Source organism: Anomaloglossus baeobatrachus, chromosome 4 (assembly GCF_048569485.1).
Source record: "Anomaloglossus baeobatrachus isolate aAnoBae1 chromosome 4, aAnoBae1.hap1, whole genome shotgun sequence".
NCBI classification, from domain to species: Eukaryota; Metazoa; Chordata; class Amphibia; order Anura; family Aromobatidae; genus Anomaloglossus; species Anomaloglossus baeobatrachus.
The window spans coordinates 36,368,653-36,384,147 of NC_134356.1; the positions used below are offsets into that span (position 1 = coordinate 36,368,653).

At 54.0% G+C, this 15,495-nt stretch overlaps 1 protein-coding gene across 1 annotated transcript in view; it reads left to right on the forward strand.

The window, feature by feature from the left end:
• VWF (von Willebrand factor) overlaps positions 1 to 15,495 on the forward strand; it is a 236,274-nt gene that overhangs the window by 96,250 nt on the left and 124,529 nt on the right. Inside the window, exon 22 of the mRNA XM_075344246.1 lies at positions 9,988 to 10,134. Within this exon, the coding sequence (XP_075200361.1) occupies positions 9,988 to 10,134 (147 nt within the window). The remainder of the gene's footprint in view (positions 1 to 9,987; positions 10,135 to 15,495) is intronic.

The window sequence follows — 15,495 nt, forward strand, 5'->3', positions numbered from 1 at the left end:
CCACATGAATAATAGTGATCTGTCCGGTGAAGCCTTGTTTGCTATATGTCCTTGTGTAACATCTTGCCCCTGTACTGTTGTCGTCTATGGGGGTGGGAGGCTATGCATGTTATGGCAGGCATATGTCGTTCGGACCGTATCCTTATGGAGAGGGGGTGGTCCTCTTATCTCCATACTAGGCATGGAGTGGGTGGGTATGCGTGGTGCAGTCTTGACGCCCACCTCCGATGACGTGGCCATGCATAATGGGAGTACCTCCCCTATTGTTGATGCATGTGGGAGTCGCTTCGGAGGTGGAATGACTGACACGATGGACCGGAAGTGATGCGGCAAACTCCCGATCACATGATTACGGCCCATAGGAAATTCCCTCCCCCCTGCTATTGGCGCACATGAGATATGCGTCCCCGGCCGGATATGAATCATCATCTGAGGAGAGGAAGTCCCGCCCTGATACTGGTGCACATGGGATGTGCTTCCCCGGTCGGAAGTGAATCATTATCCGGCTAGAGAGGAAGTCCCTCCCCTCTGACGCTGGTGCACACTGGATGGGCATCCCTGGCCGGATGTGAACAGACGCCTGATTATAGAGGAAGTTCCGCCCCCCTGATGCCGGCGCACGTGCGACGTACTTCCCTGGCCGAATGTGAGTTGATACTCTATTGGAGGGGTTATGGGGAGGACTCCTGTATGTGCACCTATCGCAGGTGTACACCTAAGTGTTGATTGGACCAGCTCTCTTTGAGAATGTGGACGTCACCTAGGTGGAGTGCCAGTGACATCACATAGGGGGTGTGCTTTTCATGTGTTTATTCCAAACCCACATGAGGATATCCACGTGACTTTGATTGAATAAGCATCAGGTGGAATGTGGTTTCTGATTGGAGCAATGATACCACCCATAGGTTTAAATGACCCTAATATTGACCACGCCAGAACCTTTGACACTATGGTTTGGTGAGGGCTGGCAGCAAGGACCTGACTGACGATTATCATGTCCCCTGAGGAGTCTTAGTGACGAAACGCGTCGGGACGCCGGGATGTCATCAGGGTCAGCATAGGGGTCCAGCTTGAGACCTAGTTGTGGTCCGTCCTTGTTAGGACGGAAGTTTGGGGCAGCAGTCTTTTGTTATTTTATATTTGGTAGGTGGTAGGGCCAGTATATGGCGACCGTATCCACTACTCAGGACCAAGAGACTGCATCTCCCTCCATCAAAAGGGATTGGGTGAGACCATTCCTTTTTTAATGCCTAAAATTCAATTGCATTTCATGTACCTGTATGTCTGACCATTGTCAGTCAATGGAGTGCATTGCACCTTGTTTTGTTTTTTTAGGTATTATTTAGTTTGTTGTGTTTTTTGGCCAATTGGACCACTGTCCTTTGTCTACAGCAACATCAATTTTCATTTATGTTTGTTTAGTTTTTTTGCATGTGTTTGTTATTTCTAGTGGCCATCACTATATGTGACCCCCTCGGGTGCGTACCTATTGGGGTCAACTTACCTGACCAGGGTGTTTTTTATTAGTGATGGCTTTCAGTACCTGACTTGTGTGTTTTGGAGTAAACACTATTGCTCCTACAAGTTTAGGAATAAAGGTGTAATTTATATGCTGATTTGTACCTGTTGGCTATTTGCCATGAAACGCTTGATTGTTCGGTGATCACGCTTCAAAAGTTTGGTAATTTCAAGATTGCTGCATCCCTCTGCAAGACATCTCACAATTTTGGACTTTTCAGAGCCCGTCAAATCTCTCTTCTGACCCATTTTGCCAAAGGAAAAGAAGTTGCCTAATAATTAAGCACCCCTTATATAGGGTGTTGATGTCATTACACCGCACCCCTCCTCATTACAGAGAGGTGTGGCGCCCCTGACCTGGTCAGGCACCACTGAGTACTGCACCCATGCTGGGGACAGTACAATACAGGTAATCCAGAAGGCTGACAGGGGTGTGGTACACAGGCGCATAGTAATCAGCTCTCACACATGTACCCCTGAGAGGACCCCTGGGGATCCCAGGAGGGGGAAAAGCCTTGACCTTCACTGGAATAGTGGAGGGGGCCAAAAGCCTCCATCTCCTCTCAAGGGGTGTGGTAAGGGAGCCTGGTTGCTAGGTGGCGTAGGCAAGAACAGGAGAGGAGGAGCAGTGAGCCGGTTCAGAGCAGAGGCCAGGGAGCTCCGAGAGGAGCTGACCCCTTCCCCTGGGCTGCTGGAGTCTGACAGCGTCCGCGCAGTGGCTACCGACGGGGGAGAACGGTCAACTAGGAGTGCTACCCGAAACCCATCTCCAGCTAAAGAGAGAGCACAGAGTGGGAAGTAAGGAGACTGCTAGGGAGTACCAGGCCCAAACGGGCGGCAGATCCCGAAGCGGAGATAGATCCAGCTTTCTTTTGCTAAACCTGCCGGTGTGGGGCTCTCAAAGCCCACGCCACAACACCACAAAAGCCGCAGCCACGTAGCCACAGTTAGGGCCCATAGCTCACAGGAGGCAAGAAGCTGGAGTGATCTGGCCCAGGCAACAAGCACACGGCAAACGAAGGGGAGTGAGGCTTCAGCAACTTCCCTGGGTGACCCCCATAGGGACTAAAAGTCGGGGTCACCCCAAACCAAAAAGGGCTAAGGAAGGCGAGTTAGTAGTCACCCTCACAAGTCAGCCTGAAGGACACCTGGTTCCCGCCTGGTTCATCCCAGCTACGCCCGGGTTACTCACCCTGCCACCTGAAGTGAGTAAAAACCCTGAAAGACATTCTGCCTGTGTGGAGTTATTCTGCGCCTTGTGGTACTACGCACCTACATCGGGCCCTGGGGCTTGCCTCACTCTCAGGAGGCTATTCCAACTAACTGCACATACCATCAGCCCCAGGCGACCCTCAACCTGCAGTGGCGGTCCCTACTGGCCGCAATACTGAGAGTGGCGTCACGACAAGAAGAAGATCTCCTACCTGTGACCAGATCCAGCTGAGTGGAGTCCCTGAAGGTAATGCACCGACACAACACCTGTGGGGCTTCACATCTGGCGTCACGAACAGGATAAGGACTAGACCTGTTGAGACAGGTGACCATGTGCCTGGGCGGTCCGCTTGAAAAATTGGAAGCGCCGCCATATTGCCACCATGAAAAGCGCGCTGAAAAACAACAGCAGCCCGCGCTGGAAGAAGTTACCGCCCACGAAGAGGTGTGGCTACCCAGAGATCCCCTGCAGAGTTCTGACCTCGCTTGTGAAGAGAACGGGAGCGTCCAGAGACGGCGGGAAGGAAAGAGAGCCACAAGCCTGCTGCTGCAGAGAGAAGAGATGGAGTCCAGACGTGGATACCCAGAACCAGGCTCTGCTGCCTGGTGGTGCCGGGAGCTTGCTATCTTCTGCGATCAGCTGGAGGCCAGGATCATGCGACAGCTCAGTGAGGGACGCACGGAGCTTCTGGAGATGGCTGCGGCGGTTCGGACCTACGAGGAGGGAGCCGCGCGACGCCTGCCAGATCGAGCGGCGACGACTCAGATCCCGATGGTGCCACTGATGGGTGAGTCCAGAGTTGCCCCGGCCAGTGCAAGTGCTCCAACCCCTGCTGCTACGACCGCGGTCCCAGAAGAGGCGCCCGGCGCGGCGACGCTGAGCCAGGCCGCAGCCACGCCAGGTGCGGCCCGCCAAGCCCAGGCCGCCGCAGCGATGCCCTGCTCGGCCCGCCAAGCCCCGGCCGCCGCAGCGATGCCCTGCTCGGCCTGCCAAGCCCCGGCCGCCGCAGCGATGCCCTGCTCGGCCCACCAAGACCCGGTCCCTGCAGCGACGCCCAGCCCAGCCTGCACAGATCCCATCGCAGCTGCGACGCCGATCCAGGCCGCCGCCATACAGGGCGCGGCCCGCCAAGACCAGGCCGCCGCCATACAGGGCGCGGCCCGCCAAGACCAGGCCGCCGCCATACAGGGCGCGGCCCGCCAAGACCAGGCCGCTGCCATACAGGGCGCGGCCCGCCAAGACCAGGCCGCCGCCATACAGGGCGCGGCCCGCCAAGAGATTGCATCACCATTTACCCCGGCCTGCAAGGCCAGAGCAGACACCGCTCCCCAGCCTAAGGAAGTCCCTACTAGGAAATCCCTGATAGGTGAAGACTCCGCATACTGGCAGCTGAAGGCTGACCTGGAGGCTAAGTTCCCACAGGAGATGGTGGACCGATACATGCTCCCTCCGAACACCCCTAAGGCAACCCCTGCAGCAACCACGCTGAAGAGTCCACCGCCTGGGCCAGCTGAGGAACACTCATCCCCAGTGCTGCCACGACCAGAGTGCAGCGAAGAACTAAGGGGGAGAGGAGGGCAAGAAGCTGAGGAGTTGCCCCCGGAGCCAGCAGCAGTGCTAGTCCCAGAGCCGGAGATGCTGCCATATTCCCGTTGGGACGAGGAAGACCTGACACCTCCTGCTGACGAAGAAGACCTGCCCCAAAGCCTCACCTGGGAGCTTGTAAGCTGCACTTCGCAGAATCCAGCCCGCAAGACACAGCGCCGCAGCAGAACCCAGTTTTCCCCTGCACCGCCATCCCCAGAGCAGAGAGAAGTCACGGCCAGAGACCTACAAGAAAAAAGGTTCCTGAGAAGAGCCAAAGCCCAGGCCAGAGGACCCCTTTGTAGAGGAGTAGTGGAGGACTTCAGCCTAAAGTCAGGATATGGATTCATCGTTGCACCTGGCATAAAGGAAGGTATCTTCGTCAATAGAAGAGATGTGAGAGCTCATCTGCCCAGAGGACATCCTGGAAGAAACTTAAAGATGGGAGACTCCGTACAATTTACCATGCATCAAGGAGAAAGAGGCTGGTACGCGCTAGATGTAGTGCCATGTCCCAAAGAAGAAGAAAGGAAAGACAGTAATAAAGAAAGAAAAGACCAAAGACCTAATGAAGAGATAACCACAGATGAAGAAAAAGGTCAAGGAAGCAACAGGTGCCGCAGCCCTACAGGCCCAAGCCCTGGTGAAGAGGAATCCGCCTAAGTTTAAGTAAAGTACAGCAAGTTTTGACCAGTTTGGAAAGTTTGTTTTGCAACGTTTTAAAGTTCAAGAATGTGCCCACAAAAACTATTGTGAGAAATAAACCTTAAGGCTATGAACTGGCTATAGCCACAAACTCTCGCAGTGTAAATAGTTACACCAAAAGGGCACCACCGCCACCAGAGTCAGCCTGTTTAGGGGCTTGGCCCGTCTGCAACCAGGAGGAGCCCGTCCGTATATAGGGCCTTGGCTTACCTGCAACCAGAGAGCATGCCTGTTTATGGGGCCTGGCTCTCCACCACAAAGAGGGTACCTGGTCAGCACCAACTGTGGAGGCCGCCTCTGCATCCTGCCAGAAGAGGCTGAAGGCGCGGATCCACCAGGCCAGGTATACCCTGAAACCACCAGCCCATGAAAGCCGCCTCTACATCCTGCCAGAAGTGGCTGAAGTCGCGGCCAACGTGAAAGGGTTTTGGGTGGGTTAACGGACTTGTGGGTGGAGGGTGGTGATGTATGGTACCTGGTGCTTTTAAAAATGTTTTACATGTTTTAATGTTTTATGCATTTTAAAAAAATGTTGTCTTGCAGCCCGAGGACGTGCTGGTGATAACTAAGGGGGAATGTGGCGCCCCTGACCTGGTCAGGCACCACTGAGTACTGCACCCATGCTGGGGACAGTACAATACAGGTAATCCAGAAGGCTGACAGGGGTGTGGTACACAGGCGCATAGTAATCAGCTCTCACACATGTACCCATGAGAGGACCCCTGGGGATCCCAGGAGGGGGAAAAGCCTTGACCTTCACTGGAATAGTGGAGGGGGCCAAAAGCCTCCATCTCCTCTCAAGGGGTGTGGTAAGGGAGCCTGGTTGCTAGGTGGCGTAGGCAAGAACAGGAGAGGAGGAGCAGTGAGCCGGTTCAGAGCAGAGGCCAGGGAGCTCCGAGAGGAGCTGACCCCTTCCCCTGGGCTGCTGGAGTCTGACAGCGTCCGCGCAGTGGCTACCGACGGGGGAGAACGGTCAACTAGGAGTGCTACCCGAAACCCATCTCCAGCTAAAGAGAGAGCACAGAGTGGGAAGTAAGGAGACTGCTAGGGAGTACCAGGCCCAAACGGGCGGCAGATCCCGAAGCGGAGATAGATCCAGCTTTCTTTTGCTAAACCTGCCGGTGTGGGGCTCTCAAAGCCCACGCCACAACACCACAAAAGCCGCAGCCACGTAGCCACAGTTAGGGCCCATAGCTCACAGGAGGCAAGAAGCTGGAGTGATCTGGCCCAGGCAACAAGCACACGGCAAACGAAGGGGAGTGAGGCTTCAGCAACTTCCCTGGGTGACCCCCATAGGGACTAAAAGTCGGGGTCACCCCAAACCAAAAAGGGCTAAGGAAGGCGAGTTAGTAGTCACCCTCACAAATCAGCCTGAAGGACACCTGGTTCCCGCCTGGTTCATCCCAGCTACGCCCGGGTTACTCACCCTGCCACCTGAAGTGAGTAAAAACCCTGAAAGACATTCTGCCTGTGTGGAGTTATTCTGCGCCTTGTGGTACTACGCACCTACATCGGGCCCTGGGGCTTGCCTCACTCTCAGGAGGCTATTCCAACTAACTGCACATACCATCAGCCCCAGGCGACCCTCAACCTGCAGTGGCGGTCCCTACTGGCCGCAATACTGAGAGTGGCGTCACGACAAGAAGAAGATCTCCTACCTGTGACCAGATCCAGCTGAGTGGAGTCCCTGAAGGTAATGCACCGACACAACACCTGTGGGGCTTCACAGAGGCACATCACCTGATTTACTTCATTGGTAGTTGGCTCTCAGCCTATACAGCTTGGAGTAGGACGACATGTATAAAAAGTATCATGTGATCAAAATACTCATTTGCCTAATAATTCTGCACACAGTGTAGATTAAATCAGATGTCCTGTTTTCACATGGACTAGTTTCGGTGCGCCCACCCACCAAATTTGTCAATTTGGCTCTAATGCACAATAATAACAATACTTACAGATTGATTCTGATAAATGACCTCATGAAGATGAAGAATCAGGTGTCGAATGACAACTTGGTGCTCATAGGACTCATACAGTTAGTCAGAGAATGAGCATGTGTCCTGGCTGATAGGGGTCCTGTTCACACCTGTCAAGGGCTTTGATATCATGCACAGGTGTACATGAAATGGCCATTTTCCCCAACACCTGCTTATTCTCCATACTCAATTTTTGGCTTCAAGAAGTTAATAAACCATTGGATCCAGTATTCAGTGTTGGATGTGTTCCTGTTTTTTTGCGACTTATGTTGTAATTTATGAACTTTGTGTATAATCCCTTGAGCGCCTTGCGTTAGGTTGTCTTAGCTGCCTCCATGCTTCAAGAAATTACTTCAACAATTATATTTTTGAGTTAGTACATATCAAGGCCTTTTTGTACATGTTCTCTGTATGTAATATTGCTCACAAGGCGCCTCGAACATAACCAGTGGCACCACCTCCACCACCCATGATGTAGACCAAATTCTTCTGTATCCTGTGTACGAATGTGCTCCTTTTAGCTCGACATATGCCAAAATCAGTGGCATGAGAAGACCACTTTGAAAAAAAACATGATTTTGAGATACTCTGCCAGGAGATGTTTATATTTTATGTGTGTAAAGGAGGCCATTATATAGTTGCGATGATTATTTCAACTTGTCAAGGATTTTTTCAGCATGTCTTGTCAAATGAAAGCTGTCAACAGGCTTTCTACCGTAAAGTAATGGCATATCACGTCCGTCTCTCTGCAGTGTCAGATTACTGGCAGGTCCAGGGTTAGAGTCTCTCATTGCCATGTAAGACTCTCCATATTAAGTGTAGTTTCCTTTCAAAGAGTTAATGTCAGTTTCTCCCTGCCAGCAGCATTGTCATTACCTCTCCTCAGGTGCTTTCAGTTTGGGACCACTCCCAGTCCCAATATATACCATCTTCTCCCAGTAGAGGGCACCAGTTATTTTTTCCATTTGGATGCTCAGCCTTGAGGTGGAAGGAGCTGTTGCTGTGTAGGTTGCAGTCCTGGTTCTGACTGCAGCCGTGAGTTGAATATTTATTTTGTTGTTATCTCCGTCTGTCTTTCCTTGCCCTGGTGTTGTATTAGTACTGCAGTGGGATTAGCGTTCCTCACCTGTCAACTCACTAGCCAGGGTTATTACTGGTTCTGCCAGGGTCTCAGGTATGCTGTTCAGCGACAGGTGCGAACCTTTACAGGGATTGTCTAGGAGTGCAGGGTACAGCTGCAGGTGAGTGAAAGAGGTGTCCCATCTTCCCAATCACTAACGCTAGGGCCCATCATTGTTATAGTGTCCCATGTGTACCCCTTGTTTTGCTGTATGTTGTGCCGCACAGCAGACTTGCCATAGTCAATTCGTGACATGGTATCAAAGCTGTAAAAGAGATTAATATTTATACTTTTATCATGGAAGAGTGATTTCCCATTTTTCTTTAAGAAATCCCTTGCACAATTTTTACATTACTGAGTGTCAAGTAGAGAAGGGCTGGCACTGCACTTACATCGCTTCTGCCTCTCTCCTTCTTTCCTTCCCATGCCACCGGAATCCTGTCATTTACTGACAGGTAACTCTTGTCTGAGTGACATGACTCCCATGCCTGAGATCTCATGCATGCGCCACCACTCCCTCTGTTGGCGCATGCGCAGAGCAATAATTTGGCTCTCGCAGTCATTAGGACCTTACTGTGCGCCCCAGGGAATGATGGTGCATGTGCAAGATCTTGAGAAAGCAAGGGAGGTCACTCAGACAAAAGGGACCTGTCAGTCAATCTTTGGAGGCTGTTGACAGGGCAGAGAAAGAGAGAGAGGCAGGAGCGTTGTAAGTGCATTGTCAATGAATTTCTACACCAAAAGTACTAATTTAAGCTCCTTTACAGCAACTTTGCTTAAAAACTCTTAGGGGTACTTTGCACACTACGACATCGCAGGTGCGATGTCGGTGGGGTCAAATCGAAAATGACGCACATCCGGCGTCGCTGTCGACATCGGAGTATGTGAATCGTTTTTACTACGATTAACGAGCACAAAAGCGTCGAAATCGTATGATCGGTGTAGCGTCGGTCATTTCCATAATTTCGGAAGGCCGATGTTACGATGTTGTTCCTCGTTCCTGCGGCAGCACACATCGCTGTGTGTGAAGCCGCAGGAGCGAGGAACATCTCCTACCTGCGTCCCGACGGCAATCCGGAAGGAAGGAGGTGGGTGGGATGTTTACGTCCCGCTCATCCCCGCCCCTCCGCTTCTATTGGCCGCCTGCCGTGTGACGTCGCTGTGACGCCGCATGACCCGCCCCCTTAGGAAGGAGGCGGGTCGCCGGCCAGAGCGACGTCGCAGGGCAGGTGAGTGCATGTGAAGCTGCCGTAGTGATAATGTTTGCTTCGGCAGCTATCACAAGATATCGCAGCTGCGACAGGGGCGGGGACTATCGCGCTCGGCATCGCTATCATCGGCTTGCGATGTCGTACTGTGCAAAGTGCCCCTTAGTTTGGGCTAATAAAGACTGATGATAGGTTTTCTTTAATGCATTGAATTGTATGGTGAGAAGTCAAAACCCCTTACAAAATTTGGGGAAAAGTAAGGGTGGACACTAAAGATGAATGGGCTTAGTTTGAGTCAAATTGAATTTATCTTGATTTTACCAAGAATTTGGAATCCATATTTTTGGGATTAATTTCTGGCAATTCCAGCAAAATGGTGAAAGGCCCCACTCTGGTCAATCGGTTTCTATGGTCCGGTCCGGCCTTTGTGAGTCCGGTGAAGTCTCTTCTTTGGCAAATGGCATCTCCACGTAACGTAATCTATGTGATTAGGCCTTACGTGATATCATAACATGTCTCGTCCAGCAATGTCAGGGTGATACGGGGACTTTTCTGTGCCTGAGGCGCTAAGTGAAGAGGCAGCATTGGACTAAAGCGGTCGACTGGACCGGCTGAGGATCATTATCATTCAATTTCACCATATTTCTTTTTCTTCTTCAGGTCTATATCAGGAAACCTCTGAGCAGTGAGATTGGCTTTGACATACAGCAGTCTGGGAACTACTTTATTTTGACACTTGGAAGTGAAATATCCGTCACCTGGGACAAAGGGAAGAGAGTCTACGTCACCTTGAAGGGAACCTTGAGGGTAATTCTCCTTTAATTACTGTTTTTTTTTTCATATAATTACATTTTATTTAAAAAAAAGTAGGAAACACCATTGACTTACATAGAAGCAACCCATATTTATCGCCTTCTTAAGAATAAAGGTGAATGGATGTTATTGATTTAGTTTGCGAGGACGGGGAATGTGATATTACAGAGCAGCCATTCAGATGAGTGGCCTTCTAAGCATTGAATGGTTGAAAATGTACTGGGGGTGGCTGGCAGAGGACCCCCATATTCAGTGCTCCTCGGCATTTGAAGATCAAAATTGCCATCTGCCGCTGAACCAAAATCGCCAGGAACTGAACTGTAAAGAGTGAGTTTCCTAGAGTGAAGAGTTAGAAGAGAATGACGGGTCAGTTGACAATTGTGGTGTTGTTACAAAATCTAAAACGTTTAGCCGGCAGTGAAGAGTTCCAATCACCAGGGGAGCAGACCTGTTCACCGAAGAGAAGGCCTGCGTCATCTGTAGTGGAAGCATCTGGAAGTGTACTGAGTCCTAAGAAGACTTGAGACCTACTGTTGTACCGCCCCGGTGTTACTCGGGCTGCTCGGATCCGGGATCGTGGCTCGATGGGGGGGGTGCGGACCCAGCTTGGCGGACACTTTGATCCATAAAAAGGGGGTTATTTACAGGGGAGAAGTTTGTGGCGCCACCTGTGGGTTGCGGTAAAGGGATTACCGCCGCTGCTGGAGGGAGTACCTGGGCAGATGGTGTGGAGCAGCAAGGTGTCAGTCCCTCTGCAGCTAGGGAAGGCCCCGGACTCAGGGTGTTGGTAGTTACTTGGGAGAGCAGGGTGCAGGGGACCAGGGTATTCACTGTGGGTAGTCGTGGTGCTGGATGAGGATTATAAAGGAGACACACACGCTGCAGGTAAACCAAATTCTCTGTGGGCCGCTGTCGCTGCTGGAAGCCTGTCCAAGTACTTGGTCCCACCGGTGTGACATAGTAATCCGGAGCCTGTCTCTGTGCACAGTTTCGTGCCCGTGTGGGTCCCTCTAGCTTGAAACTATAATGTCCCGCTCTTCAGTTTTTAAGTGAAGATTTGCTCCCAAGGGCTGGTACTTGGGACTTTAATGGGTTGCTTTCTCTGGAAAACCCTGTCCCCCACGGTGTGCTGATGCCCTCAGTCTCTGAGCTCTCTGGGAAGGTCCCTGAAGGTCCCTTTCCTCTGCAGGTTAATTGTCAGGACGTTGAATCGGCTCCTGATCTAGGGTCCTGTACCCTGTTGTGCTCGGTACCGGTCAGGTCTTTTGGGCTTTCTGGTGCCGACAGTCCTCCAAGACTATGTCCGTCGTATCCTTATCCAATGTCACTGCTACCGGTCCCCAACTCCTCTGGTCTCGGACCACCGTCTGCAACCCAACCTCGGTCCTTCTATCTCCCCTGGGAGCTAACACTCCCCAGCTCCTCTCTCTTTGAAGGCTCTCACTAGACTCTCCTTGTTCCTCCTAGCAGTCTGCCTGACCCCTAGGTGGGTGACCCCATTCCAGCTAGACCAACCCACTAGTGTGTCTGACAGGTCATAATGTGAGGTGTTGATTGGGATTTGTGGTTCTGATGGAAGTGACACCGATATCTGGGAACTTGGAACCAGGGGGGGGTAGGTCCTGCACCCCGAGTAAAAGGATGTGTCGCGGGCGGAGGAGGGGACACCGCGCCCTCCCTACTGCTCGGGTCCGGCTGCTGCGGCCCGCTGCTGCCGCTGCTCGGTGGCTCGAGCGATGGGCCGGATCCCGGGGGCTCGAGCGACGTTCCTCGCCCGTGAGTGAAAGGGGAATTGGTGTTTTGGGATAGTTTATTGTCCGTGACGCCACCCACGGTTGTGGTGATTTGTTGACACCACCGCTGCTCTGTATGGGGATCCCGGGAGTGGTGGTATGGAGCAGCTAGATGTGAGTCCTCCCCTCCGTGGGTAGGGGGGTTGGTTGTCCCGGGGCCCAGTGATGAGGTGGGTGATGCAGGGCTTGGTGGGGTGCAGGGACGCGGGGGCAGCTCTGTGCCTTGCGGCACTGTAGTACTCACTCAGCCTGAGACGATGACACAGTTCTCGGTAAAACACACGGCTGGAAAGACGGTTCCCACGGACGGCTGCACTTGCTTTCCCCAGTAGGTGACGGTCCCTTTTTCCTGCAAATAAGATGATGATGGTTGCGATGGGTTCCCACCGGTAACCCGCTCCCCGGCTTGGATATGGGCCGGAGGAGCCCTACTTTGCCCGCAGGTGCTGGCCCTGAGAAACTGGTGCCCTGGCGGTGGTGGTGTCTCTCCGTTACGGTTGGACTGTTGCCTTTAATCGGGACTTGGTTGTTAGGAGACAGACGTCCCCTTCACTGACGGATTTGGCAAATTATGGCGACTCCTAGCCTTGCTGGGATCCGAAAGGCCCCTGCCCTGGTGCTGACTGTTCTTCGTATACTGCTCCAGACCGCCGGGTCACCACCCGTCCGCGGTCCTTCCAGCAACCTCCAAGCAGTCACCCCTGCGGACTATCACCGCCGTCTGCTGACCTTGCTGTCACTGTCCGGGGCACACACCCGGAACAACTTCAGGCTTTACTACTCTCGCTTTTTCTGTCACTTCAGCTTTTCTCCTTAGCTCCACTACTACTTCCTTCTACTTCACTCCCCTAGCTTGCACTCCTCCTCAGACTCTAGTCTGGCTTCAACTGCCTGGTTCTCCCGCCTCCAGGGCTGTGAACCCCTCGGTGGGCGGAGCCAACCGCCTGACCCACCCCCTGGTGTGGACACCAGCTCCTGGAGGAAGGCAACAAGTATTTTTGGTTAGCTGTGTGTGCCTAGCTGGGGTGTAGGGTGTGGTGGTGTGATGACCTGTGACCCCTGGCTTGCCCAGGGCGTCACATTCCCCCTTAGCAAAATGCAGACCGTCCGCGGGCTGCCCGTCCAACACCGGTTTTATTTTCTGAAAAATATATAAGGTAAAACGGTAAACATAACAACTTATGACATCATCCCACATCGGGAGGTCAGTACTTAAACGTTGCAAACGGTTTACGGTTACGGTCTCCGCTCTCTCCCACCCAAGTAACCTGGCCCTGATGCTGCCCCTAAAGCCCAGGCAGCACCCCTTGACCCCAGTCCTGCACCAAGTTACCCGAGCGGGATCTGTCCTTCCCCTCCAGAGGGTAGCCACCGGTTCCTGTGGTGGCTGGGCCCCAGCCTGCTCTGCTGTGGGCCCTCCCTCCAACCTGCGTCTCCGGAGGCGGCAAATGCGGAAACGGTAACGGTAAAACAACTTATTTACATGCCACTTAACGTTTGTGGTTGCCCTGCAAGTTCACGGGCTTGTCCATGAGCAGTTCCTCATGCAACTTTTTGAACGGTCCCCACGGGGACAACGGTGCCGGTAACGGCCGGTTCTCTCAATCATGGTCAGACAATCTGGTAACTGTTCGGTTATCATTTTTGCTTATTATCTTTTGTAAACTTTTTCAAACAAAAACTCAGTGGTGGTCCCAACGGGGACGGTGTAACGGTGTTCCGCTGCCTTTACTCAGAGTATCCGGCTTCATCTGAGGGAGGGGGTGCAGAACTCACTCGGCTCTCCTGGCTGCCCCTCAGTTTTGCATCTAGGGCGAACCACCCCCTCTCTCCACAGTGCCGGGTATACTGCACGATGTCACCCGGCATCAGGTTACGGCCGGGATGCTCTTCAGGCAGGTGGGCATTCACATCCCGCCGAGCTATAAACACTTCGGCCTCCAGGCCCGGTTCATATATAAACCCATAGCCCCGGCGGACATCAAACCGCCTCACCTGCCCTTCGTACAACGGGCCCCGGACACGGAACGTTGCCTGACGGAGGCTCTCTTTTTCCCGGATTGCACGGGCCACCAGCTCCGCCTTCTTCCTCTCCCTCTCACCGATCTCCAGGCCCAACGGTACCGGCTCCCTGTCCCAGTACGGCGCTGCTGCGAGCTCCGGCGCACGGGTCGGGCCCCGCACAACCTGTTTGACATTGCCCACTGCTGGTACTCTGGGCGACAGGTCCCGCGGTGACGTGTCCTTAGACGCTGCCTTGCATCGGCAACCTGGCGCAACCTCAGCCGAGGTGTGGGGGATGGGCACAGGGGCTTTCCGCAGTTGGGCCTTCGGCACAGAGCGGGTCACCGGCTCCGGCTCGGGGACTTTCTCGGAAGACGCCTCCGGTTCGGTCTTCGGAGCCTTCCAGGGCAACACCTCCGGTCGACTACGGGCTCCGGCTACAGGTCGGCCCGCCTGGGCGGGCATGCTGGGTATCGCTACCGGTTGCGGTGGTAGCGGGCCTAATGGTGGGGTCATGGCTTCCGAGACGGGTGGCGAGGGAGGCAGCGGGGGGAGAGGGCTTGGACCGGGTCCCGCAGCCGCGATGACCGGCCCTTCAAGGGCATCAGGGCGTGGGTCACTCACCCTCCCTTCCTCCGTTTCCTCCTCGCGTCTCCGCACGGTTGCTATAACGTCCGCCATGTCGGTCTCCCACTCCTCCATGAGGAGCTGCATCTTAACCTGCAGCCGTTGGTAGAGCTGCGCGGTCCGGATCTCCACCCACGCCGCGGTTCCAGGCGCGGGGGCTACGGTGTTGCGGGACGGCATCCACATGCTGCTGGCGGCTTCTCCCAGGAGCAAGATGTCCGCAGAGTCCTGGCGTCCCTGCTTTTATAGCTGCGTTCACATGCAGCCAGCCGCCATCGCGTCCCCCTTAGCCTCTTTCCGGCCCCTCCTGTCTCGGGGCGGGGTTTTGGCCTTCGCGCCTCTACTACTCGAGAAGACGCTCGAGCGGGAACTTTTCGCGCCAAAGATGGCGACTTCTCAATTTTTCCGGCCGGATACCTCCGGCGGTCACAAGGCGCACCTCTACCCAACGGCAGAGCGGTAAGATCCTGTTCGTGACGCCAAGTTGTCGCGGGCGGAGGAGGGGACGCCGCGCCCTCGCTACTGCTCGGGTCCGGCTGCTGCGGCCCGCTGCTGCCGCTGCTCGGTGGCTCGAGCGATGGGCCGGATCCCGGGGGCTCGAGCGGTGTTCCTCGCCCGTCAGTGAAAGGGGAATTGGTGTTTTGGGATAGTTTATTGTCCGTGACGCCACCCACGGTTGTGGTGATTTGTTGACACCACCGCTGCTCTGTATGGGGATCCCGGGAGTGGTGGTATGGAGCAGCTAGATGTGAGTCCTCCCCTCCGTGGGTAGGGGGGTTGGTTGTCCCGGGGCCCAGTGATGAGGTGGGTGATGCAGGGCTTGGTGGGGTGCAGGGATGCGGGGGCAGCTCTGTGCCTTGCGGCACTGTGGTACTCACTCAGCCTGAGACGATGACACAGTTCTCGGTAAAACACACGGCTGGAAAGACGG